This window comes from Fusarium phalaenopsidis, assembly GCF_050370095.1.
Source record: "Fusarium phalaenopsidis strain FUZ10S chromosome Unknown contig_32278, whole genome shotgun sequence".
In the NCBI taxonomy this organism is placed as follows: Eukaryota; Fungi; Ascomycota; class Sordariomycetes; order Hypocreales; family Nectriaceae; genus Fusarium; species Fusarium phalaenopsidis.
Window position 1 is genome coordinate 2,574,029 of NW_028145417.1, and position 26,290 is coordinate 2,600,318.

General features: G+C 52.3%; 10 protein-coding genes across 10 annotated transcripts; 4 read left to right on the forward strand and 6 right to left on the reverse strand.

Moving 5' to 3' along the window:
• Positions 1 to 406: 406 nt before the first annotated feature.
• LRP88_01423 (uncharacterized protein) lies at positions 407 to 1,516 on the forward strand (the record flags this gene model as incomplete). Its single annotated transcript, XM_083238106.1, has 1 exon — positions 407 to 1,516. The coding sequence occupies one exon, from the start codon at positions 407 to 409 to the stop codon at positions 1,514 to 1,516; it is 1,110 nt and encodes a 369-aa protein (XP_083106611.1).
• A 3,049-nt stretch (positions 1,517 to 4,565) lies between these two features.
• On the forward strand, positions 4,566 to 7,789 carry LRP88_01424 (ABC transporter ATP-binding protein; the record flags this gene model as incomplete). The annotated part of the gene is made up of 7 exons (XM_083238107.1): positions 4,566 to 5,345; positions 5,412 to 6,631; positions 6,685 to 6,845; positions 6,893 to 6,923; positions 6,972 to 7,142; positions 7,190 to 7,520; positions 7,574 to 7,789. 7 exons carry the CDS (start codon positions 4,566 to 4,568, stop codon positions 7,787 to 7,789), a joined length of 2,910 nt encoding a protein of 969 aa, XP_083106612.1.
• A 1,289-nt stretch (positions 7,790 to 9,078) lies between these two features.
• On the reverse strand, positions 9,079 to 10,294 carry LRP88_01425 (uncharacterized protein; the record flags this gene model as incomplete). The annotated part of the gene is made up of 3 exons (XM_083238108.1): positions 9,079 to 9,166; positions 9,235 to 10,229; positions 10,292 to 10,294. The coding sequence occupies 3 exons, from the start codon at positions 10,292 to 10,294 to the stop codon at positions 9,079 to 9,081; spliced, it is 1,086 nt and encodes a 361-aa protein (XP_083106613.1).
• A 491-nt stretch (positions 10,295 to 10,785) lies between these two features.
• Positions 10,786 to 12,384, reverse strand: LRP88_01426 (uncharacterized protein; the record flags this gene model as incomplete). The annotated part of the gene is made up of 2 exons (XM_083238109.1): positions 10,786 to 11,745; positions 11,806 to 12,384. 2 exons carry the CDS (start codon positions 12,382 to 12,384, stop codon positions 10,786 to 10,788), a joined length of 1,539 nt encoding a protein of 512 aa, XP_083106614.1.
• A 543-nt stretch (positions 12,385 to 12,927) lies between these two features.
• LRP88_01427 (class I SAM-dependent methyltransferase) lies at positions 12,928 to 13,710 on the reverse strand (the record flags this gene model as incomplete). Its single annotated transcript, XM_083238110.1, has 1 exon — positions 12,928 to 13,710. One exon carries the CDS (start codon positions 13,708 to 13,710, stop codon positions 12,928 to 12,930), a length of 783 nt encoding a protein of 260 aa, XP_083106615.1.
• A 980-nt stretch (positions 13,711 to 14,690) lies between these two features.
• On the reverse strand, positions 14,691 to 16,017 carry LRP88_01428 (NAD(P)/FAD-dependent oxidoreductase; the record flags this gene model as incomplete). The annotated part of the gene is made up of 2 exons (XM_083238111.1): positions 14,691 to 15,146; positions 15,196 to 16,017. The coding sequence occupies 2 exons, from the start codon at positions 16,015 to 16,017 to the stop codon at positions 14,691 to 14,693; spliced, it is 1,278 nt and encodes a 425-aa protein (XP_083106616.1).
• A 949-nt stretch (positions 16,018 to 16,966) lies between these two features.
• LRP88_01429 (uncharacterized protein) lies at positions 16,967 to 17,781 on the forward strand (the record flags this gene model as incomplete). Its single annotated transcript, XM_083238112.1, has 2 exons — positions 16,967 to 17,323; positions 17,743 to 17,781. 2 exons carry the CDS (start codon positions 16,967 to 16,969, stop codon positions 17,779 to 17,781), a joined length of 396 nt encoding a protein of 131 aa, XP_083106617.1.
• A 1,404-nt stretch (positions 17,782 to 19,185) lies between these two features.
• LRP88_01430 (uncharacterized protein) lies at positions 19,186 to 19,981 on the forward strand (the record flags this gene model as incomplete). The annotated part of the gene is made up of 2 exons (XM_083238113.1): positions 19,186 to 19,403; positions 19,459 to 19,981. 2 exons carry the CDS (start codon positions 19,186 to 19,188, stop codon positions 19,979 to 19,981), a joined length of 741 nt encoding a protein of 246 aa, XP_083106618.1.
• A 3,155-nt stretch (positions 19,982 to 23,136) lies between these two features.
• LRP88_01431 (ceramidase) lies at positions 23,137 to 24,058 on the reverse strand (the record flags this gene model as incomplete). Its single annotated transcript, XM_083238114.1, has 3 exons — positions 23,137 to 23,780; positions 23,841 to 23,914; positions 23,979 to 24,058. 3 exons carry the CDS (start codon positions 24,056 to 24,058, stop codon positions 23,137 to 23,139), a joined length of 798 nt encoding a protein of 265 aa, XP_083106619.1.
• A 535-nt stretch (positions 24,059 to 24,593) lies between these two features.
• LRP88_01432 (uncharacterized protein) lies at positions 24,594 to 25,292 on the reverse strand (the record flags this gene model as incomplete). Its single annotated transcript, XM_083238115.1, has 2 exons — positions 24,594 to 24,597; positions 24,865 to 25,292. 2 exons carry the CDS (start codon positions 25,290 to 25,292, stop codon positions 24,594 to 24,596), a joined length of 432 nt encoding a protein of 143 aa, XP_083106620.1.
• Between the last annotated feature and the right edge of the window lie 998 nt (positions 25,293 to 26,290).

Consider the following 26,290-nt stretch of genomic DNA (forward strand, 5'->3'; position numbering starts at 1 on the left):
ATGTTGTGCTCGTGTTCCTGAATTGCCATCGTCAACATTGACCCCTCGCTGAGAGGTACTGCTCGCTCCAGCTCCAGCTCCAGCTTATCAGCTTGGTTCCGTTCATCTGTCCATATATCAGCCAACCTCCCCTCTCACTTCTTTGCCCACGCAACGCACCTAAGCTCTTGCTTCCCACTCTACCGCCCTGCAATCACCACGCCTTCGTACATATCCTCTCTTAATATCAGAAGCTCACCACGTCAACTGTTCCCACATCAACAAAGCTTCTCAACCATTGTCCAGGCACTTTACCGTGGTCAGAGGGCCTGAAAACTCACCCCTATAAAGGATCAAGCAGAGCCATTGGGCCGTTCATACGACAGGTCCTTCGATGGCTGCTTTTGTTCACTCCTATCCCCACGCAATGGACTTTGCATTTGGGTCGTCCATGGGTGCAATGGCCACGACGCCTTCCCCAGGATATATGATGACTCCATCTCCATACTACACCAGAACACCCTCGCCCACCGACCGAAGCAACATGGTGTACCAGCCACTCCCCAGTCAGGCACCCGATGCATCCTTCTTTGAGGAAGCAATCGGAGGCTCTCCAATGCCCCAGGACATCCCTTTTGGCATCATCCAAGGGTCGTCCCAGTATAGCACCGCACCAAAAATTCCCGATTCTCCACAAAGGATAATGCCGACCGTTGAGGCTGAAACGAAACCCAATCGCCGGACCCGGAATCGACGACAATCACAAGCAAGCTCGAGTATGTCGGAGGAGATGAGTGCCCCGGGTCTTGCCCCAGAGTCCCCGAAGCAGAAGAAGCGAGGTCGAAAACCCAAGAACGAACCAAAGGAGCCAGGTAAAGGGCGCCGGAAAGTGGAACTGGATGAGGATGATCTTCCCAAGGACCCACGACGTCGACGCATTCTCGAACGCAATAGGATTGCTGCCACCAAGTGTCGCCTGAGGAAACGGGATGAAGCATCAGCTCTTGCCTCCAGAGAGCAAGCCATGGAAGACCAAAATCGCTACCTCTCTTCATGCTTCGACACGTTGACTGCTGAGATCTATCATCTCAAGACCCAGCTTTTGCAACACACTGATTGCAATTGTGTCCTCATCCAGAAGTACATTGCCAATGAAGCAAAGAAGACCGTCGACGGTCTGCTCTCTTGTTCTCAGGCATTCCAGATGGACAATGACTCGATGAGCCCATACCGTCGAGGTTCAAGCAATAGCGGCACCAGCCCCACAGAGTCTTTGGGAGTGCCTACACCCGAGTTTGAAGGTGTTTCGCCAACTTGGTCACATCCCTTCCAGCAAGCCCCAGCATCATCTGAAGTCGGCGAGGACATGTTTGACATGACCATTGACCAATACAACAAGGGCACGATGGCCATGCATGGTCAGCCCATCTCCAACCTTCCCCTACCTAATTCTGAGTCGGAGATGTTTGTTGGCATGGGGCCTCAACCCCAACATGTGGATGGGATAAACTGGGACTCTTCTTGGGGTTTTCGATAACAGCGATAACCAGTTGAGTCGTGATATACGAGCGACAGAGCAATATTGATGGCATGCCTGATTCGGTTGCAAATACCTCATCTGTACATGGAGGTTGCTTGAGTAATGTCCACGCCGGGTAGCCATGGTCCTAGGAGTTTAGCGAGCTTTGTGGTTGATCCAGATCTTAGCCAGCTGGGTTTCGTGTTCTTTGGGAAAATAAAAGCTCCATAGAGCAGTGTCATATTCGATCATCCGTCCCAATTTGCATGCTGCCGTCTAATCTCTGGTGATATCCTTGATACACAGAGTTGTCTCGGGATGAATTGACGTCCGTAAATTGTGAGGCCATCCAGACGTCCGCGGCTGCCCATGTCCCTCGAGTATGAGCAATAAACTTCTCTATATGGAAGCGGTGTATAGTTGATCTAACGCATTCGACGCTCGGGAGATCCGCCCTGCCACCGTGGTTGCTGCATTAGCATCGACCCACCTCCAGATCTTGACATGATCCATTCTCGGTTTGTGATAAGGCAATGGCCACAGCACGTGGTGTACACTACAAGGCAACATGGAAAAGCAGCCTTGGTGTTGAAATTCGAACACTGTTCGGATCAGTCGGATGAGACTGGAGCTGCCGATTCAAGTGTTGTACGGGTTTTCTAGAGTCGACTAGAATTGTTCGAGAACTTCTAACAGACAGGGCAACGGAAGAGGAATTAATTGCCATGCCCAAGAGGAAGGTGGATCATTGTGTCTGTCACCCACCCAGATCGTAGAGTGTGGGGGTGAACCCAGATCTCGTTCCTCCCCTGCAGCTGATTGAACAGCTGCAAGGGAACGCGCCCAACACGGCGATGGTCAATATTGGGACCCCGGACTTGGCGGTTTGACATCGTCGACCTGACCGCTCAGGTTCTCGCTTCGGGGTTCGATGCAAGACGCGCCCAACAAAGAGCTCGGGTGGAGGAGGGAAATGAGATGGATGCAGATGCGAAAGTCGGTGAAAGCAAACGAAGCAAGTTGCGATGGGTCCCATGGATTTCGACGCCCTTGACTCGCAGGGCTAAAGGTCGCGTGGGCACGTGCAGACATCAAACACCAAGCCCAAGTTATCATCTGGTCCAGTAGCTAGCTAGCGTGGAAGAACTTCGCAGGTGATGAATCAGACGTGCAGGCCGTTGCCAAGACTGTTGTCTGTAAGGAGGCGTTGGCTTGGACGTTGAACTGGCCAACGGCGCAGATATTGGATGCTGGGAAGGCTGTCATGACGAATAAACAGCCACCAGTAAACCTTGTCGCCGATTTGCTCTGGCGGCTCAGCCTGAGCTGTTCTGCATGTTTCGTTGCTTCTTTTGCCCACGTCTTTGCTTCTTCCTGGATACAGCTGTGCGGCCGTTGCATGGTTGAGCCGTGCAGTACCTGAAGCCGGTCGACGTATCACAAGCTGCTCTCCTGTTGAGTGGCATGGTTTAACCCAAGCCCTGGATGTTGAGCGTGGCGTGCCAAATTGAGGCCGACCGTCATCGGCCGACCGTCATCGGCCGGTAATGGTAAACCCGAATTGGAGAAGCTCAAAGGCGGGAGAGCGGGACACGGGAGCACGCGAGCCTAGACCATGGTAAGATTTTGCAGTTCGAGGCGGCAAGAGGGAAGAACGCTGGCCGGACAAGGAAATCGTGCGTTTTAATCTGGGTTCCGGAACGGCTCATTCGAGCCCACCTGGGGCGAACTGAGCCTGCAGATAGGACTGGAATCCCACATCGGTAATGGTGACGGCATCCCTGGGACATGGACATTGACTCTGACAAAGAGCCAGGGGTGTCGCGAGGCGATCCAAGTCACTGGAAGTCGGTTAACGCCAATCAGCCTCTGCGAGGCGCGTGAGACGGTGGCCAGACTTGAGTGGGTACAGACAAGAATGGCTTCGTAAACGACGACCCTTGTCACGAGTTAGGGAAATATCCCCCCTTCGGTCCACGCGTCCTGAATCGTATTTCAAGCTGATGGTTTCCGCAAACGTAGACTTTTAATCATCGTTATTTGTGAGTGGAAGTCTTTTGGGCGATCAACCGTGTCCCAATTGAAGCTGCCCTTGCTTGATCGTTTCGGAGTTGGCGGAGCCACGCGAACAGGCATCATCCATCACTCACTCCATCTCCCTGCGTACCTGCATTCGAGCCGCGCGAAACAAACAAACGGAGTCTCGCATGTGAGAAGGCGCATGGGAATCCCAACGTTTGACCGGTAAAATTGCGAAGTGACGCTCGTTTTTGCTTTGTCGTTGGTTGCACAAGGAATTAGCCAGGGAGAAAGAATTTGACCAAGCGGCGAGAATTGGAAGGGAGGATCTATCAAACGCGCCATCAACCGACGAATCGACCATCGGCCATCGGCAACTCCTCCACTCGAGCCAATTCGACGTGTGGAAGGCTTCAAAAAGCGGTGGTTCCAGAAGGCATCGTGCTTGAAGGGATTGGACAAATCCCGATCGGGATTGGGCAGTCGCTGAGTGAGAAGACTTTTCACTCTCACAGCTGACGATCTACAGCTGGAAAGAGTGCCCCGTGAGCAACCTCAACATCGCACCTTCCCTCGAATCAACCAACCCAAAACAGCAGCCGCGACACAGCATCCGCTGTGAAGGAAGAAGCAGCGAGAGTGTGCAGGCGAGACCCTGTTGGTCACGTTCCACCGCGTCCTGTGATCGCGATTCCTTCAACTTGCACCCTTCGATTGGTCTCTCAGATCATCCTTCATCGGAGCCAGACTTGAGCTTCAAGTCGATTTCCGCCATCGACGCCGCGTATCGGATCACGGCCGGCTAGCGGGACGCTCATTTGAACAGGCCAAAGGCTGTCCCTTTTCCCACTTTCCTCCTTTCCGCAGGACCCCTCACGCCAGCCGTCGATACCTTTTTCACCCGTCATCCTGACAAACCAGTCGCCATTCAACTATCTCGTCCCTTGGCCGAATCATTGCCCTTCTTTCCAAGGAAATCATCCCAGGCGCGATCGGGATAGCTGCACTCTCTTGACCGGCCCAGCTGGTCGATTAAACCTTCATCACGATGGCAGCCGTCTCACCGGCAGAGACCGCCTTAGTGGTCCTGTACTACGTCTATCCGGCCGTTGTTTTCCTTTACTTTATCGTCTCCTCTCTTGTTTCGGCTTGCACAGTGGCCGCCTCCAAGAAGAGCGAAAATGGCAAGCAGAACCGCCCCAGCCGCACGACTACTCTGGTGCTTTCCCTTCTCTGCATCTTGACGTTCGTTGCTCAGCTAGCCGTGGTTGGTACTGAGGCATTCCTGGCGCGAGAGTGGCCTACTCAGGACCACATCATCATCGGACACTTGTCTTGCATTCTGGTCTTTGGCATTCACCTCAGCCGTTGCCTTGACCTTGAAGATGACCCATCATACCCTTTTGTCGGCTCCTGGCTGCTCGGTCTCGTCTTTGATGTCATCATTCTCGCTTTGTCGGCAGGCCTAGGACTGTTGCTCCAGCCCAACGTTTTCAGCATCATTGATACAGCTGTGGTTGCTCTGCGCTGCCTCTCGTTTCTTTTGCTGGTGGCTCTTTTCACTCTCAGCCCCTCACTCAAGCCAAGCTCTGATGAGGAGCGGCAACCTCTCCTCCCCAAGGACACGACAGCCTCGCCCAGCAGCCCCACTGGCCTGTCTCAACATAGCCAGGAGTCCGGATACGGATCAACGCTCCAAGCTGAAGAGGAAGACACCGAGGAGACTCCCGAGTATAACTGGGAACGACGTGAGAGGGAGGCCAAAGAAGCTATGAAGAAGCGGCTGGAAGAAGGTGGTAATTGGTTTGAGTACGCCAAAGGATTCAAGGTATGACATGCCCCGACCCTTGTTTCGACCCCATTGACACCGAACTTGCGACTGACTTATTCTTAGATCCTCTTTCCATACGTTTGGCCTGTTGGCAATATTGGTCTTCAGCTTCGTGCCGCGGCAGTTTGCCTGTGCTTGTTTGGTTCAAATGCGCTTCATTTGCTCATTCCTCGCCAGACAGGTATCATCATGGACAGTTTGAGCGGATCTGACCAGACCAACCCTTGGCTCGCTGTCATCATCTTTGCTGCTCTCCGTTTGGCCGCCTCTGAGTCGGGTATCGAGCTGGTTCGTCAATGGCTCTGGGTCCCCGTCAAATACTATTCGCATGACGCCCTGACGCGAGCTGCTTACTCGCACATGATGCATCTTTCAGCCGATTTTCACGACTCCAAGAGCTCTTCGGACATGATGATGGCCATCTACGGAGGCAGCGCAGTTTCCAACGTGATCGAGAACGTTCTGCTCTACGCTGTTCCCATGCTCATCGACATGGGGGTGGCCGTCGTCTACCTTTCCATCACCTTTGGACCCTACGAAGGACTGATTACTATGGCAACAGGAGTCTTTTTCCTACTCATCGCCAGCAGACTCGTTGCCAACTCCAAGGCAGCAAGTCGCAATCGTGTCAATGCGTTGTACGAGGAACACTATGTTCGACAGTCAGGCTTCCTTGGATGGCAAACCGTCAGCGCCTTCAACCAGATTGGCTATGAAGACAACCGACACGCCAATGCAGTCACCAACCGCTGGCTTAGGGAGCAGCAATACGTCCTCGGGTGGTACATCTCTATCGGATTTCAGACTTTGGTGCTTACATCTGGTCTCTTGGCGAGCGCCTTCTTGGCCGTCTACCGCATCAGGGCTGGACACGCAACCCCCGGTCAATTTGCTATGCTTCTCATGTACTGGGCTCAGCTGACATCTCCCCTTCAATTCTTTGCCAAGTTGGGCAAGAATGTCAGTGACGACTTCATCGATGCTGAACGATTGCTTGACATCATGAGAACCCAGCCATCTGTTGAGAACCAGAAGGGAGCTCGGCCGTTGAAGTTTGTTGCTGGCGAGGTCGAGTTTGACAAGGTTTGTTTCAGCTACGACAAAAAGAAGGGCATCATCAAAGATGTGAGCTTCCATGTTCCGGCTGGACAAACGGTTGCATTTGTTGGAGCCACTGGAGCAGGCAAATCCACCCTGATCAAACTTTTGGACCGGTTTTACGACGTTGGCGAGGGATCTATCCGTATTGACGGACAGGACATCCGAGACGTTGATTTGTTCAGGTAAGGATGCGTGTGGTCTCTGCTCGCCATGTTAACTTGCTAACACATCACAGTCTTCGTGATCGAATTGGAGTTGTGCCCCAGAACCCGATTCTGTTTGATGACACGATCATGAACAACGTTCGGTACGGAAGAATCACCGCGAGCGACGAGGAAGTGTTTGAAGCTTGCCAAGCAGCGTGTATTCATGATAAGATCAAGGGCTTTACCCATGGTGCGTTGTTCACGAGTCGTCTGAAGAGCGTTGCTAATGCGAAATAGGCTACAAGACACGAGTAGGAGAACGAGGCGTGTAAGTAGTCGGAGAACCAGGTATATGATCACTCGCTCACATTCACAGTAAACTCTCTGGAGGCGAGCTCCAGCGCATTGCAATTGCCCGAGCAATGCTGAAGAAGCCGGACATCGTTTTGTTGGATGAGGCTACCAGTGCAGTTGACACAGACACTGAGCAGCAGATCCAGGTATCTTTCAAGAGATTATGCCAAGGACGGACTACTTTCATTGTTGCGTAAGTACTCTCGGGCGTATTTTGATAGCCTATTCTAACCATGATAGCCATCGCCTATCAACCATCATGAACGCGGACCGTATCATCGTCGTCGAAAACGGCGAGATCCTTGAGCAGGGCAACCACGATGAATTGATTGTAGCTGGTGGAAGATACGCAGACCTCTGGTCGAAGCAGGTCTTTGTCCGATCGAATGATGAAGACAAGAACAACTCGGCTGGTCAAGCAGGATTTGTTAACGACTTGTCCTCGGAGCAGACCAGAACAGAACTGTCAAAGGTCAACAAGCCCGCGCCAACGGCCAACGGAGGAGCAGACTCGTCGAAGCCAGAAGCCAGTGGAGAGGAACTAACATCAACCCCCAAGCGCAAGCAAGAGGTAGAGTCAGCCGAAGCAAAGTAGCCTTTGGCGATTCTAACCTCTACTTGTAGGGAACCCGGTTGAATCCTGTTGCCGCCACGTTTACGCCACGGACGCTCGCCAAGGCCAGACAAACTTTCGCAACTGAGACATCCGAGGAATCCGAGGTTTCCGGGGCGCAGAGTGAAACGATGGGCACGAGCCTACAGACCAGCCGTCAATGGTCTGATGAAGTTGCTGAACAAGATGAAGCCAGAACGAAGACCGTGGGCTCTGACCAACTCTAGGAGGGTCAGCCCGTCAGTGATGGCGAAAAAGTCGGACTTCGAGCTAGATCCAGAGCGAAACGTCAGGCTTTCATCGCAGCTGTGGACCGTGCCCTGAAGAATCGTCCAGGTCATGCCGAAGCTGAGCATCAGAAGGCTGAGGTGGCGCCTGAAACCAGTGTAACCCAAGATGATGGCGTTCGTGCCCCATCTTTTGAGCTCAAACTCCCATGCTACTCTCGACGGGTCCAGTCCAAGAGCGAGCCATCCCAAGTGTCGCAAACATCGGAGGGTCAGCTATCGGAGGGGAGTGATACAGAGGGAGCGGCCTTGGATCCTGTCTCAAAGGAACCAAGGTCTCCGGTCAGTGACTCGTCAACAAGATGTCCGTTTTCTAATAGGCCACAGGTCTATCGTCACGTCTCACTCCCTTACATGAAAAGCGGTACAACAAGTGGCTCGCAAATTCCCAAGCCCATCGAACACAGCAATGCATTGCCCTCGACCACGCAGAGCGGAGGCAACCAGACACCTACCATTGCTCACTCACCGGAGAAGCAAACTCGTGGTCAGAAAACGGAGCCCCTACGAAGCAGCAGCGCGACCTATATCCCAGCCAGCGCAGGGAGCTCCTCGGGCAAGGAGAATCCGGGTGTCAGAATCATGAGCGATAATAGGCCCGCCATGCCAACAAGTACCAATGCGCCCAACAGCAACGGACCTTCGGGCGGCGGCAATGAACCCGCCGTATCCAGCCAACGTCGTGGTAACCGCGGGGGTCGACGAGGAAAAGGTTCCTGGTATCGCGGCCGACGAGGTCGAGGAAACTACCGAGGTGGTGCAGCTGGTACGCAAACAGGCTAGAGTATCACAAGCATGACTTGTGCGTCGATATAGATGCCGGAAGACGACGATATTACTTACAATGTCAACGGATTACTGGCAGGAAACGTTTAGGGGAAGCATCTCTCAAACAAACAGGACATGGTCGGCCAGGTCATGGATTTAATATGGCGTTATCGGCAATAGATAAAAGGCTCGAGGCAGGGTGATCGAGGTAATACTGGCGGTGGTTGTTAGACAGGTATTCTATTCAAGGTGGCAGTGTGCGAGGCAAGGAACAGCATAGCATGCATGCACATTTAGGGACCATGAGGAGCTTTTGTAGTTTCTATTCAAAGCTCAAAAAAGAAGCACGCACATTGCTGCGTTGTCACGTTTATCAATGCGTCGTCTCATCTCATCACGGTGTGTTCTTAACCCAGATCATCTAACGGCCATGGTATAATGTTGCCTCGTCTTCCACCTCCTTACTGTTGCGCACCGCCCTGTCCACCAGCACCACCAAAGGGGTTGCCTCCAGCACCAGGGCCACCACCGCCCATCATGGATCGAGCCCTGTGAGTATCGTTAGTTCCGTTGCTGTGAGTAGAGGAAGTGATGGGAGACTGGGGACCAAGACTTACATCTCGCCGATCTGAGGATCAGACATGAGGCTGTTGAGATCGGGCATGCCACCGCCGCTAGAGTAGCGGTCGGCCATCTCGCGCAGACGAGGATTGCTCATGAGGTTGTTCATCAAGTCAGGGTTGCTCATGAGCTTCTGGGCCATGTTGGCAAACATGGGGTTGTTCATGATGCTGCCAAGGTCGGGCATGCCACCGCCGGCACCGCCAGGACCACCGGCACCGCCAAACATGCTGGCGAGGTTGCCGAGGTCAGGCATACCGGGGTTGGCGTTGACATCGACGCCGACGCCGGGGGCGGCACGGTTGAGCGAGTCCTCCTCCGCCTCCATCTCCTGGACACGGCGCTTGGCCGTCTCGTAACCCTTCTTCATGGCATCGGAACCACCGTTGCCCTCGTGCTCAATGCCACGGGCGTAGGCCTCCATGGCACCTCGAGCGTCACCGAGAGCGAAGCGGGCGAGGCCCAGACGGGACCAGGCCTTTGTGTAGCCGGGGTCGATGCTGACGGCGGCCTCAGCGTCGGCGCGGGCGGAAGCGTGGTCCTTGTTGGCCGAGTGGGCGGCGGCGCGGTTGGAGAGGAAGACGGCGTTGACGGGGTTGAGGCCAAGAGCCTGGGTGTAGAGGTCGATGGCGAGGCCATAGTTCTTCTGGGCCATGGCGGCGTTGCCCTTTGACTTGAGACCCTCGGACTCCTTCTTTTGCTCCTCGGTGGGCTCGGGGGCTGAAGGGGCGGAAGTAGAAGCGGCAGCGGCGGGCTTGTCGGCGCGGGCCTTTTCAAAGACGGAGTAGATCTGGAGGAGGTTCTGGGATCCGACGGCGGCGGCGACGGCCGAGGTGTCGGTGGGGTCGACCTTGAAGGACTCGGCGATGCAGTTGATGGCCACGTCGATCGAGTCCTTGTCGTCGGCGGTGAGGGTGCCGTCATTTGTCGAGGCAGAGAGGAAGTCGCAGATGGCGAGCGCGAGGCGCTGCTTGGAGGTTTGTGTGGACGCCTTGTGAAGAGTCAGCGATACATTCTCAAGGCACAAAGAGGAAGTTGAACATGTGCCCGTACCATGGCGAAAGAGAGAAGACCTGTCAACAGGTCGTAGAGGGAGACGGGCGGGCTAGGTTAAACTGGAAAAAAGTCTACTGCTGAGATGTGATACAAAAATCAAAAGGCCAAGAGGAAGAGGAGACGGAGACGGTGCAAAAAGGGCCCCGCGGCTGAGGCGTCGTGGAGTTTGGGCTGGAAGGTTCCACGTGGGGCAAGCGTCAAAATGTGGGGGACGGTCACCTCGGTGAGGAGGGATACGTATCTTCGAGGTGGGTAAAGCAGGGGGATCCCAACAACTACTAAACAACACAAGATATACTGGATAGATCAAGAATCACATCAATAAGGGCCAGATAGAGGCGATTTGGTCAGTCGTAGTCTTTTCATCTGCAATATCCCTTCAATCCGCTATCACCAAACCCTCCCTCATGTGCAGAGACACCCAAAACTCCATCTAATGCATACAATCATTCAAGTATACTGGGTATGTCGAATACTCTGTCAATAGGTCATCATCTCCCACTCCGCCTCCTCTCCCGGTCAACGTTCTTCACCCGTCGCTTTCCTATGGCGGCCACCTTGCGGTACTTGGTGTACAGCCTAAGAACGTCCTTCATCACCACGTAAAGGCATCCTCCTACCAGGCTTCGTCCCCATTGTTGTTGGAGCAAACCAGGGCGCCCTGTGCTTCCTTGTGGGGATGTTATGGTCCATGATTTGGGTAGTGCCAGGCGAAGCAGTTCGCCCATGGCGTAGGAGAGACCTGGGAGGATCAAGGCGCTGACTATGGCATTGGAAACTCCTGAAAGAATTGTTCCAAGTCCTGGCCGACGAGCCGGTGGTGCTTGGGGAGCTTCATGCTCAATTCTTTCTGCGGGTTGATTGTCAACCGCGGGTGCAGGTGCGGGAGCAGCAACCGCCGGAGCCGGGGCTGGAGCTGGGATTGGGGCTCGTTGTGCTTCCTGCGCCGGACGTGGTGCAGGTTCGTCCTCGTCAAGTCGTGCGTTTCCATGTCTTTGGGCACGCTCATGCGCCCTCTCGACCCAATCGTCATCGTCCTCGTCCTCTTCGGGTGCATCCTGAATCTCCTCAATGACGAGCTCGAGAACCATTCCATCCTCACCATCACCACCGATTCTCACCTGCCCTCCAGCTCCAGCATCATTGTCTTGTTCGTCGTCGCCGTCGTCCGCCTCCAAAGCCTCAATAAGGCCGTTGAGGAAGCCTACGACGCCGCCCTCCCCGTTCCGCCGCTCGGGCTGACCGTCGTTGGCGGGGGGCTCGTTCTGCCTAGGCTCAAGAGGGGGGAGACCCATGATTTGTCGGTTCAGGCTCACTTCGTAGGGAAAGGCAAACTCGCGCCAGGCGTTGAGGTATGCCGACCGGATGTAGGGGAATACGGCCATGACTAGCTGGGGCGAGGGTGGCCAGGTAAAGAAGTCGTCCTCGTGCATTGCCTGGTATACACCATACTATAGTAGAGCCGTTAGATGATGACGCATCGCATAATATAAGAAGCAAAGGTCACATACCGCAGACGCTGTAGACAAGAAGACCTTATTGCCAATCCACGGCATCAGCTGCCCAAGCAACAGAGCGGGACCGACGTTGGTCAGCACCAGCGCATTGCGCAACCTCTTGCCTCTGTTCAAGAAGACCCTCGATGCCTCTCCGTGAGTCCAAACCTCAGGACCAAGGATAAACTCGGTCAGGGCCTCGCGACCGGAGAAGCAATACAAGGCCAAGGCGCCGTACATCTGCAGACTGAACTGCACGCCTAGAGTAACAGACCCGAGCAGCATAAAGGGACTCGCGCGGGTGAACTTGGAGGCGACGACATCGGTCAAGGCAACGACGGGGTCCCAGGGCCCTTCAAGCTGGATGCGGTCTTTACATACGGGGCACTGGAGGGGTTTGTTGGATCGCTCGCAGTCGGTGACCCACGAGAGCATGCAGTCTTGATGGGCCTCGAGGGTGCATCCGCAGGGGTCGACCCACGAACCCGGGGGGTCTTCAGGGTCTTGGTCGGTCAGGCAAATGAAGCATCGCCGCGGCGCATCGGTCGATCGGGGCGCGCCCGTGGAGGCGTTCTGAGGTTCGGCCGGCGGCATGGTCAGCGTTTGCGACCTCGGGGTCGCGTGCCGAGTGGGAGAGTCGGCGATGAATAGAGCAGAGTACGAGTTAGGAATGAAGCTTGGTCTTAGAGCATAGTAGAATAAATGTGCGAGAGAAGAAGAAGAGCAAAAGGAAAGATGAGGAGGAAAAGAGTCAGACCCAGTCAGCCTCGTCGGGTGCTGGAGCTGATGGTGGTGATGTTGGGAGGTGACAAGGAAGCTGAGGCTCGGCACACAGCGGTTGGTGGCTCGTGAGCTTGAGTGGGTCCTTGCATCATCTTCTGCCTTGGGTGTTGAGCGATCTGAGATACCCAGCCAATCAATAGATAGGAAGCCTTTCAGTTCACACAAGCACAAACATGAAGATCAATGAGGATGTGAACCGATTTTTCTTATGATTCGAAAATCACTATTGGATTTTGAAATAATGCCTTTATAGAGATAGCAGTGAGTATATCTGGTAGTTCAGTCTGACCACAAAATAGGATCCCTTCACCACCATTATCACCACTTGATACACAACTTCCACTCTGAAAGACATCAACCCTTCTTCCCCATACATATCACATAAGTAAACTTCATCAACTCTCCAACCCTAGCATCCAAATCCGGTTCACCCTTCTTGAGACCGTTAAACTCGCCAGGAAACTTCTCCACCAGCTTTGTATGATCCCACGCAACCTCAACCTTGACATCCTTGAACCCAACCTCCTTCATCAGGTTGGCCATCCACTCCCTTGGGATACCGTGACGTTCAACACCGCCCATCTTGCTTTCGGGGTGGAACTTTCTCGCTTCGGGTCCAAAGTCTTCAAAGTCCGTTAGGGCTACCATCCCGCCCTCCTTGAGACATCCGAGCATTGTTGTCAGGACGGGCTTGAGATCTGCAATGTGATGCAGTACCAAGTGTGAGGTAATGAGGTCGTACTTTAGTCTTGGACCATCGGGCTTGGCTTCGTCCGCTGGCGGAAGTCGCTTGTCCTCTGGGTCTTCAAGAAGGATGGCAAGAGGTTGGATGTTCTTGGGTGCATCTGGCTTGTTTAACTTGGACGAGAGGACCTCAATCATCCCTTCAGCAGCATCGACGGCCACCAAGCGGTTCACAGCCGGGGCGACCTCTAAGCTGAGAAGTCCAGTTCCACATCCAATCTCAAGGACGTCCGGCCGTGAAGAGGTTCCACCAAAGAGAGAGGGAACAAACTTCTGGATAGCTTTCCAGGCTTCCAGGCTCATGGAGTGAACAAATGGATTGCTATCCCAGGCGGTAGCCTCAGCATTGAAGCGCTCATTGCCCCCGCCGGATGCTTGCTTGGAATCCGACATGTTGCTCAAGAGGTGTTGAAAGAGTGAGAGTTTTTTAGTTGATTTGACTTGCTTGTTTCCTGTGAACAAACAAAGCCAGAAACTCGGGTCGACGAGTATCCCCTCAATTCAACTTTCCTCGGTATGTCGGATCCAGAAGTCGGCGTCACGGACTGCGTGGCGGCGGCTATGAGGACGGCTATCGGTGCTCCGCCCAGACATGTCCTTTAGAGTCTCGGCCCGGATGTCAAGTGCGGGGTTTCGGCGAATAAGCCGGAGCTGAAAAGGCAAGAAACCGCCTGGGGACTTTGTGAAATCACTCATTCAAAGCATATGCTGATTGGTGAGGATACTCAATAGGAGTGTCTTGACTCCCGGCTTTCGGTCTATGAACCAGATTGCGTGGATGATAATTGTCAGCCACCGCCAAACACAAACATTCATTCCTGGGCAATAGAATTCCAACTTATATGACCGATAATTGAACCAGTTGATGGTTGTGCTGAATTCATGGACAATCATTCGACCAAGTTTCAATGGCCATCTGCCCATCTTCGAGATGCTGTTCGCTACCGATTGATTTACTTCTCGAAATTATGCAAGGCTCATGACGTATAAAATGAGAAGTCGCACTAGATACATTCTCTAGACCTTGTCTGAAAATCTGTAACATTTAATTATAATTCCCTTGCCTCCCTTGAGATAGGCTGGTTGACAGTTCTGTCTCGCATTATCATTGTTGGTATCGATGACATCTCCGTCAGGCACAATATCAAAGAACTCAATGATAAACAAATGAAAGCATTAAAACTCAATGCCATTCATATTAGCATGCATCACGGTCACAAGCGGGTTAGAATGTATCAGGCATAAACTTGTATGTTAATCTCAGGTACATGCGTTGCGAAGAAGACAAATTCTACAAACAATTATTAGTTACCGTGCCGTCTAGACCTTCAGCGTCAAAAAATATCTGCCACCCCTCAACAGTTCCTTGTGTCTCAGTTAGGAATACTTGCTTGCTTGAAATCTGCACCAAACTGACTCCACGCTCGCTTGATATCAAGGTCTAGATGTCCATTTCCGGGAACCAACACATCAGAACCATCGTTCTCCATGGCGTAGACGACATTCTGCGTTTTCCCCAGAGTCAATTTGATCGCACCCTCAATGAACAAGTTGGGCTTGTACGTCTGAGTCGGCACCTCCCCTCGAATCATGGCAAGGATGTTGTCCAGTACGACTCTGGATTGCATCCATCCTGCTCGTGCCATGTGTGGGCCTCCGTGGTCAGCGACGTCTCCGAAAGCAAAGATACGGGCTCTAGAGGCGATAGAGCCGTCTCCTGAGACCTGTAGAGTTGGTTCAACTAGAATCCGAGACGTCTCTTTGGAAATAGCACTGGGATATAGAGACTGCAGAACAGACGAGTTGGGCCGCTGTCCAGTGCATCCAATCTGATTTCTAGTTAGCTTGCTCATGTTTATTACAAGAGTCCAAACTTACAATAAGATCAAACTTCTCCTCTCGCCCATCTAAGAAAGTCAAAGTCGCCGATGTAGCCAAATTCCCTTGTGGCGGCAGCTTAGGTCTCTCATTCAACAGAACACGGATCTTCAGCTCATCTCGAAGTGCAGTCAAGGTATAGTCCTGCAACCTCTTTCCAAAGTAATTCATGAGCTGACCGCGCGAGTGTATCAGCGTGACGTCCTTGTCCGGGTAAAAACCCTTAATGTCACTGGCAATCTGAACGCCCACGGCTCCTCCGCCGACGATGGCGATCCTCTGGCTCGCTTTAATCTTTTTTTGCACACCTTGCATCTCTCGGCAAGCATCTGGAAGTTCGGTTGCAGAGACTTGCACTGGGAGTGGCTGCGAGGAACCTGTTGCGATGGCAAGGTATGCATAATCGATTCTGTCCCCCGACGCCAGAATGATCTGCTTCTCAGTAATGTCCACGACCATATCCTGAATGCGTGTCAAAATTCCAGGAGGCCCTCCCCGGCAAATGGCATCATAGGGGATGAAAGCTTCGTGTTCATGCCCTTCCATGACAGAAAAGCGAGGGAAGTTGAAGGAGTAGTTGAGATGAGAATTCTTCTCAATCAAAACAGCCTTGTATCCGGTTGGCAGAGTCTCTGCCAGTCGTTTAGCCAGCTCAATTCCAGCAAAGGAACCTCCAATGACGACGACATTCTGAGCGTTGGGCGTATTGTGCCATGTCCAGTTGTGATTGGCTGCGGCTATGCGTTGAACAGCAAGTGTTCCGAGGTAGGGAATGAAGAAATTCAATGCCTTGCCGACTATCTTGATGCTGTCTGGTACCATGGCGATGAATTGTGATTCGTTTTATAAGTAGCTTTAAGGAGTTCAGTTGTGAAGCTCAAGGTCGGGTTGGGGTTGCAAGGGCAATGCAACGGCGCGTGGAGATATTTCAATCAGATAAGAAATCATTTAAGGGTTAGGCGATGGCTGACAGGTAGTTTATATATGGCCTAGAGTTCTGTTCGGACTCTTTGAAGTCCATCTCAGCTCCGCGGAAGCTCCGGTCAGCCTCCTGGCTGTTGTTCTGTTTGCACTCGGAACAGTTGATCAAGGTTCTAAATATTATATCTACTACATCTGTGGATGGTGGCTTTACGTTATATCGAACTAAAATTCTTTGCCTTTTTCAAGTCATTTCATGTCCTTATGTGCTCAAGGGGGCTCTCTTCAATTTCCAAGTTGTGTTCACGGAGTTCCCGCGGAGCCTGACGAGAATCTCACGATCACGATTGTTGGGCCATGATTGATAAGATTATCTCGCACGAGTCTGCGTACCCCCTGGCAGCCCTCGCAGGCTTCCGAATAAAATTATTTTTCAACTACCATCCAAGACAATAGAACTCTGAGAAGGGGACATTTGCTTCGGAGCGGTGGACAGTTAGCATTAGGACTCTTGGATCTACATCACGTTGCCTTCCTGCCAACATAACTAGAGAATTTTCCATGGACAAAGATAGCAATATTTCTTTCATCTCAAGTCATCACCTTTGAATTTATCATCTCTTGTCCAACACCGTGCATTCTTTCTGTTCGAGTGATCCTTCCAAGTGGATGCTCAAAGAGGAAACGGCCGAAGCGGTGACCAGATGTGGTTAGCAACACAGGGGTGGAAACAAAAATATACAGGGATTGAACCCCTAACGTCAACAGAACTCCCACTCGTTCTCGTCTTCTGCCTCTGTAAGCAGAGCAAGTCACTCTTTTTAACTTTCTCGCTTCATCACTCTCATTAATGGTTCTAATATCACTTTTTCTCCGGGTGGTCGCCCTCACTCTCTTGGCGGCCACCTTCACCAACGCCGCGACTGGAATCGTCGTCCCCTGGAACATCACGGCCGGCCAGACCGAGGAGCTCACAATCAGAACAAGAATCGACGCGTCAGATCACGAAGCTCGGAAAAGATTCAACGCCTACCGCGTCTTCCTCGCGCTAGAGCCACCAGGATGGGGTGCGGGACCGGTATGCTGGCTCGTCTGGAGCGTGCCCCTGGACACGGATCGCGTCAACATCACCATCCCCGCCGACGTTGCGCCTGACAAGACCCGGATCCGCATCTCCGCTAGCCTCTACAAGACAGGCCAGTCCACAGTCAATGGATATTCTTACAGCAGCCGGACGACGCTGCTTGGGGCAAACGGGACTTGGAGTCAGAGAGAGTTGGACGGGTGGGACAGTAGCGATGAGAACCGCATATCTTGCTGGGCTTTTGGGTGTACAAGACGGTGCCACATGAAGTATTACACTGGTGATAAGACGCGGTACAGTGATGGAAGCAGCGAGAAGGATTTGGACGCCTGTATTGACCAATGTATAAAGGATTTTGAGCCTCGAAGCGCGGGGTCTAGATCTACAACTGTCACGACGGCGATGTGCATGCTGGCGGCGGTTATAGCTGTTGGAGTTATTAATTTGGTTATATAAGGCTTGGTTGTCCTTACTTTATTCTCCTACATTGGTCGGCGTGTGGGATACTACACTTATAGACATGGATATTTCTTCCTGAATAGAAAACTGACGGCCCAGAGTTCTCCCAGCTCAGCGTATAGCTCCAGTTCATTGGGATCCTTTGCCGTGTTTTTAACTCGTCAACCGTTCAGGTTGGTGAGCCGACTCTTGTTGCACGACCTCGCTCAAACCATGAAAGAGCATCCCCGGGCAAGCTGCATGCTCTCCTCTCCTCTCATCAAACAATGCATTTTTTTTAAGATCAACATCAAATTTTTCTCTAATATCAAACAAGAACATATTGCAACCCCAAACCAAAGTGTTGGAAGAAAGTAACACTACATATGGAAGCTTCCCAAGACGGAGGGTAAAGCAACGATTTGAATCCCAAACTTGCTCAATACGAAAGGTCCGGCACTAGCCAAGGCATAGAGGCGGAGCAAATTGGCCACCAGTCAAGGACCGTATAACTTGCTCATCTGAGAGACTTTGCTCTGCTTTTGATACTACGGGGGTCTTGGGGGCCAAGGTCTGCAGCCGATGCTGAGTCACTGTCATGGCAGTGCTACGACCTTGGTTCGAGCGGGATGATTGGACTGAAAAGAAATCTTGGATTTAAGGAGAAATGATTTCGTCTCCGGTACAAAAGTCAGGCACTCTTTTTGTAGAGATGTCATGGCAGGGTCCATGAGCCAAGCAGAACAACACTGTGGTGTCTTGACGATGGCATCTTCAGTTCCGCTTTTTATTTACATCAAGATGTATGTTTCAGAGATTCGAGATACGAGGGTAGGAACCCAGCCACTAGTGAACCAAAGTCCCAGATACAGGGAACTTGAATGCAGTTGCTCAAGGCTGCAGCGAGTGGGGTTGGCATCATGTAAGGCGTGCTGTTCGTTGAGAGCGAGATTACGCACACAGAAAAGAGCCGGGATGGAGGTGCCAGGTGATAGGGCTATGTGAGGGATATTGAGCAGAATGAGACATGAAGAGACATAAGCCGTTCAAGAGGTTCAGCATGGGTAGTAGTCGAAGCTCGGAAATAGAGGGTCTAGACAATGGATCCATGGGAGATCTGGTGGCGTACTTGACAAGCAACTCTACTTCAGCCAAGGTCAACACGATTTAATCAAGCATTAAATCCCCATGTTTTTGATGGAATTAATTATAAGAAACAAGGGTGAATCAGTGTCAATATCGTGTCATACCCGGATAATCCCTGCTTGCGGCAGTATGAGCAAGTTTCACCCCCAGCGCGTAAAAAAAAAAAAAAATACAGTGGTTGTGGTGGCCGAGTCGGCGAGGTCAGTGGGCTCTCGGCGGCGAGACAATCAACCCACCAAGACACCTTCATGGCATCATCACCAGTCACGCATCCCAATCTCTTCCAGGAGGTCACCTATTAAACGTCCACCACATGGGAAAAGAAATGCCCCCGCTGCATGTCTCTCCTTCTTCCGGGGGATAGCTACTAGTTTTCTTTTCTGCGACACTCTATCCAAACCATGGCCCGCGCAAAGGTACCCCTCAGCCTCTTGCTGGTCGAGTTGACCATCGCCCTCATGGCCGTCATCCTCTTTGGCCTCGCGTACCCGGATCGCTTCAGATCAAGACTCTGGGAGAACGGCGGAGAGGAAGGATGGAACTCGAATCCTAACGCGCGCATCTACTTTTACGCCAACCATCGAGAGCCCCCCGAGGTTCCCTACCTCTGGCAGCAAAGGTGAGGAGCAGCATCAACAATCAATCACGAGACGATGAGCTGACAGTGTCTCAAGACTGACAGAGTCTAACTTTGGCATCGCTATACTCGGCTTGTTCGTTTTTTTCGCCCGCGCACTCTTGTCCTATGTCGATTACCTCTCTCGATACATCAACGCCTTCTACGACGTCCTGCTCTTGTGGCTTTGGAGCCTGAGCCTCACGAACCAGGCTTCCGGCGACCTATCCGACCCTGAACATCCAAGCCCACGACCATGGTACCTCACTCGCAGCTGCTCCTTCGCCTGGGATAAGAACCGAGGATACTGCCGCATCGCACAGGCGAGCTTTGCCGTGTCCATTTTGGCGGCTGTCCTGTATGGGGCGAGATTGCTGCGAGAGGCTATGCTGGTGGCGTATGAGAGAGGAAGGAAGCACGAGCAACAGTTTTCGGTTCAAGATTTTGATGAAGAAATGGGAAACAAATACACGGATAATGATCACGAGATTACCGGGGGTTTGACGGTTCACCAAGAGAGCTGGCAGGACCAGGCTCTAAGCCCAGTGTTGGCATTCTTTCCGTCGGGTCATGATCGCTGAGGAGCAGATCATTCAGGAGCGGATCACCGAGGCGTCTAAGGAGTTTAAGGATTGTAAGAGTTCACTGATCACATCATAAGCAAACATGGCAACATGGGCAACAAAGGTTGCATTTATTCATGACCAATCTGTATCTCATGTGCCATCATCATCATCGAAACTGTTCAAAACGAGTGGATCCCATCTGCCCCCAGTCGATCTCACGCCCATCTCCAGAACAAATAGCCCTCAGGGTTCTCATCGGCGCCGTAGTTTATTTGTGCTTGATTGGCAACCGTCAGTCCTCGACTTTGCGTCTAAACCAAGAAGAAACAAGACACTTACAGGGCAGCCGGCGCAGGTGCAGCTGGAGCCGCAGCCACAGGAACCGGAAGAAGCGCAACCGCAGCCAGACATGGTGATGATGGTTTTGAGTTGGTGTGTGTTTTGTGATGTGGAGTTTTTGGAAAAGTTGATGGAATGTGGAGGTTTTTGGTGAAGAAGAAGAGAGAGAGAGAAGACCAAGAGTGGAGGAATACCTTCTTTTAAAGCCTAGTCAGTCAGCGGCGGCAGTGAATGGGCTTCCCCTTCCATTCCTCGTGGGGGGGAGACTACGGGTCCTATTTTTCCATCTCACACACTACAACACAGCAAGAAGTACCATGACCTTCCCCCGAGTGGCTCGTTCGTGTGGGCAAAAAGATAAACGCCCCCCTCATTGGGCACACCACGGCCTTTTGCCCAAGAGAGGAGGGATTCTCGCGCCCTCTTTTGGTCCTTCCAGACGAGGCGTGACGAATGACGTCTCGGGGGGAGGCTTTCAGGGTCATCGATTGGACCGTGATTGGCGCGGCGTGTCGGTGGGCGCTGGGCTGGTTTGCATGTGCATGGCATCATGTTGACCCGAGATCCGTACAGTGGGAGGTTTATAACGGACAGTGTCAGATTCACAAGCACATGAAGAGAGGTACATTATTATCATTTCTGTGATACACACACCGAGGCCTCTGCTGAAAGGTTGGCCATCTATTTACAACTGTTTCTTCGTCTTCAAGGCGGGGTATCATGATGCCCTCGGCGGGGTTGAGGGGTAATGGTTCCTCTCCAAGGGTCCAATGACGTCGGAATATTAGTAGGTAGGTACACGCGCTGCATCCCCGTTACACCAACAAAATATCCCACGTCAAAAACACGTCAAAATCTGATCCATCCCACTCATTCTTGCTCAAATAAAGCTCCCCCATCCCATCCCGTCTCGTGGCAAGCGGGACTCCCGCGGCTTCCCACCTTGAGACGTGCCGGTCCGTAGCCTGTCACTATCTGCTGCCGCCTCACGCGCCCACCCGTGTTCCATGCCAGGGGTCTGGTCTTATTTGAGCATAGATTCGAGTTTTGTTGGTACAGCGGATGTCGGTTTGTTTATGTAACTGCTCCGTAAGAATACACTTCTGTGGGATTGATAGCTCAGGGCTTGGCGTAGGCAAAGATGGAAGCTATTTGGAGACTCAAGCAACAGTCTGAGAAGTCACCTCCGTTGACCTGCCAAGACATCTACCCCGTACTGTCACTAATTGTGAATTAACCTCCAGCAGCTATTAGGCATCTCGAAAGGGGAACTAGTTGTGGCTGGTCGTTGATACAAGATGCGTTGGTGAATACGGCGTTGAGCCACATTTCCAACGACAAAGAAAGGGCCTTGACCATCCAGACATGACTACACAGAGGCTTTCTTCTCTGCCTCTAGCATCCTTCTTTATTAACCATAACCCTCTAAAGGGAATTCCTGGTCTCTTAGTGAGCTGCTGCCCTCATCCATGCGTGCATTCTGACTTGGTCCCTGGCTCGACCATATCCATCCCCGTCATCCACCTAAACTGATTCCCAAGCGCATTACCACGATGCCCGGAGGACTTTTCCCCGTTCCCTTCACAAGGATCATCACGAGAGCGTCCACTTATCACCGATGTGGTATTAGGGTGGCTTTGAGGTCTTGGTTGGCATGGAAGTCGCAGAGCCGGCAACGAGTAAGAACATGGGACCCGATACTTGGCAAACATCCCATTTACTGCTCATATTAACGCTGTTTGATTATGAGCAAGAGTCGAAAAGCCTTCGAGCACATCTCCGAGCCCTTATCTTTGGGTCACGCCTCAGGAGTTGGCCTTTCACGTTTCGGCGATGACGCCCCAGCTAGGGAAGGCCGACGGCTCCTCCGATCGCAGCTTGCACTAGTTCGATGGCTTGACACGGAACCTTCCTTACAAGCTCTTATGCGGGCTATTGAAGGAATTCCCATAAATAGCCTTATCAACCCAAACTCGGTCCAGCTTTATATCGTGACCTCCCACACTCCAACACCAATTAGGGGCGAGTTCCTAGACATGACCACGCATGCCCATTTCCGTTGCAGCTGAGTTTACATCCCATCTCGAATGGCGACACCTAAACTCGACCTCGTCCCGAGCTTGGACGTGGGTGCTCTGGTACCAACCTGAGAGGACTCGAAAAGGGCGTCGCTTCGGCCTCTTGGTCGAAGAAGAGGTGGCATGAAATACACCACTCAGTATCTTCAAACGTGTCTTCTAGTCAGGCTGTTTGGCAGTCCAGCATCTGTCCATCGTGCCCACGAACTCCCCCAGAGCGATCCAGTCCACGAGGCCACAACCCAACGGCGAATCCCCGAAACTCGTTCGATCTAGCAGAGAGATAACAAAGTTCAAACTGTATCATTTCGAGTACAGTATATATTTGAGCGTCACTCCAAGCTCAAAGAAGATTCCACGTCACAGGGCATCGCCCGGGTGGACTCTGTTCAAGGCGAGCTGGAGCCGCAACTGAGATACGAGCCCAACTTGGCAAACTCAGTCCTTGGCCCTTTCCCACCAAATCTTCATATCGAAAAGGCGCTCGGTCTCATATTTTCCCGCTTGCAGTTCGAGTTTTAAAGATGCAAGTTCCTCCAGGCGAGATACCAGTTACAGTTGGTCGGGGGCGGGTTAGACACTCAAGATCAGGTGGATTATTCACTGGGTTGACGCCATCTATCAGATACACCCATACCGAGTATGTTTTTACAATCCAAGCGCTCTAAAGGTTTAACAAAACTTATACATGTACCACTGCGAGAACCCAAACCCTCGTCCAGAATGAAGACAAACGCCTACCATATCCAACAATCACTCCTGCTTCATACGGGCCGCCTCCTCGCGCACTTCTCGCACCACACCCATGAACTGACTAGCACCAACAGCCGTCAAGATATGCCACCAACCGTGAAACTCAAAGATCCACGCCCAAGGAAGTCCGACCCTCGCTCGAAGATCTCTGAGCTCGGCGCAAAACTCGAGGTCAATGTTCCAGATGAAGTACCCAAACAAGCAGATAAAGGTCGCCGTCCAGATTCTGACGGCCCACTCGTGTGTCTGCTTCTCAGAAAAGCCCGGCTTGAGCCAGTACAAGAGGTACCGAATGCGAAGACCGATGAGGATGAGGCTAAACCAGAATCCAATCACCTGGTAGATGATCTTTGCCGACCAGACGTAGAAGACGGAGAATGAGATAAAGAAGACCGGGAGGATCGCTGTGATGAGGCGGACCATTGAGGGAGTCTGTCGCATTATAAGAATGGCCCGGAGCATAGACCAGGAGAGCAGCAGCATCGACAGCTCATCAACAAACTCGAGGGTTTGGCGGAGCGATGCGTGGAACAGGAACGATCCAATGCCAAGAATCAGCAGGGAGACGGACATGAAGTCCCATCTCGCGGGTAGAATCCCCCGTCTGCCAGAGCCGCCATACATGTATCGCAGAGCAAAGTAGACTAAAGAGGGTTACAGTCAGCGGAGCACATAAAGGTAACACACCAAGCTTCAAGACATACCATAGGTGACGTTGGTCAAGGCGTTGACAAACTCTGCCAGATACAAGGTAATGACATAGTCCTCCTCGCAGAAACTAACCGCCAAGTCAGTACTCCGTAAACTCTGCATAAAGCACTTCCCGAGGCTGCCGGTTTTACTTTGCCCTGCTGGTTGGCGGACTCCAAGCTCCGCTGGACGAATAAGGATCGCCGTCGAAGCGAAGGTTGTGATGTCCCATCTTTCCAGAATTCAATCCCACGAAATTGAACCTCTTTCAGTCTTGGCGGTCTTTTCGATACTTTCAAGGAAGTGCTGGCATAAAATGGATTGGATTGCAGAGGCTAGAGGAATGTCTAGCAGCCTGGCCTTGTGTCACGTGGCGTTTCGTTTTGCTCCCTGGCTTTTTCGGTATCCTCGGCACGTCTGCTGTAAGGTACGGTGAAGGGCTGATGGGCCAAACCTGTTTAACCCTCGACCTGGTTTAGAAAAAACAGGTTTCATTTTACAGCAAAGCATTCTATTCTGCCTAGACTCTCGTACAATTTATATCGCCTCGTGTTCAGTTCTCGTCCAATCTCACGTGCGGGAACTCGTAACATGCCCAGGAACAGTAACAGCACCAATCGAGAGTATTCGTCACCCAACGTGTTCAATGAACCATCCATGTCATGTCAACCCGCTACGCCTCATTTCTTAATCCATCATCAATATTCTCATTCGACGAACAGGCTGTGATACAGAGTGGACATTTGCTACGCGACAGTTAGCCATGTTCACCTTTTCTAGGCATTCACGATCCTCACTCACCAATTGAACCCGTCCAAGGACTCTCCTCACGCAATGCTTCAAGACGTCTCCTTCTCGACTCCGACAGGCGGCTGAAAGATCGGACGTGGCAGCTGTCCAGCCAACGAATACCAAACCTCACGATGCGCAAACTGCAGCACCTCGCGGATCAACCCAGAGGTGTCGAATCCAAGCTCACAGACTCCGCGCACCTTGGCGGCGTGCTTCCTCGTCCGGCCGTAGACCGTCATGGCCCACATGACGCTCCGCTGAGCCTTCATGGCGGCCCTGGGTGCGAGCCAGTCGAGATAGGTCGTGATTTCAGGACCGGTCAGGTCGGTGATTCGCATGAGACGGATGAGTCCGACGACGTGGTGGTGAAGGCGGGGAGACTGCCTCATCTCCATGCTCTTGAAGGGATGCTTCATCTTCAGGCCGAGTTGGTAGGTGGGCAATTCAGGATCGCCGGCGCGGTGCATCATGTACCAGGTTCCGTCTTGGTGGCCTCGATGCCAGTAGATTCCCCATTCGAAGTTGTCGGCTCCTTCCATGGGTGCGGCCAGGGCGCCTTGGAGCCAGGTCATGTCGACATCGTAGATGTGTGCGATGGCGCTCGAAGGCGCTTCGGGTGTTGCGATGGTGAGGTACAGGGTGTTTGGCTGCAACTCCTGCGCCGGGTAGGACATTTCGACCTCGTTTTCTGAAGTTTTCGTGATCGAGAGAAACGATGATTCTATCCCGTGTGTAGCGGCTGAGAATGGTGGGTTGGTTGGTATGGAACGAACACTTGGTGAGGAAAAGTCATGATGAGGCCAAAAGGCTCGATATCGCCATGACGGCTGCCAGTGCCTGCCTGCATTGCAGCCAGAATGATCAGTGTTGGCAGCTAGGCCAGTGTTGACCAGCTGTCAGTGCAAATGTGAAGATTGTTTGCTACGAAGCAGTGTTGCATGGTCATTGCCGGTCTGTTTGCATCAACTTGATGATATTGCGAGTTGAATTCGGCCGTCGGTGGAACTGGCTCCGATAGTTCACCCGCCCATCCCACCACTGGAACCAATTCCATCATTCCACCGTTGCCTGACTGGAATCCCTTCCAATCATGAGTTCTTTTCACCTGATTCCCAAGGTATGCCGTTACAAAGAAACGTCATGCATCGGTCGGATCTAGAGCCGAGCACAACCCCAACAACCAACTCAATGACAAACAACCGCGGAACCTCCTCTGCCCATCAACAAGAGAAATCTCCACAGGCTCAAGACCACGCGCCATATTCCACCGAGCAGCGGACCGCGCGATACCTGTTACGGGGAACTGACCATAGGCAAAAAGACCCTGGGCGACACGCCGATAGGTGGGGATATACTCGGCGCAACAAGCTGAGGGGTTGACGAACATTGAACACGGGGTACAAGATGTGTTGAGACCCGACGGCTCTGCCGGTTCCTTTTTCTGGTACATTTACTCTTGATCTTTCTTCTGGACTTCTGTTTCTATAGAATTGGCCAAGTATCGCGACGAGCTTCAAAATTGAGCTCTTCAAAACTACCTACGTCATCAATCACAAGCTGTAACCGCGACACATCCACGAGGGGCAATAGCGGGGCATAGAAACGTTGCAACGCCTACAGCTTCCTCACGCGACGAAACGAACGACACTTGAGACCTTGCGGGTAACAATTC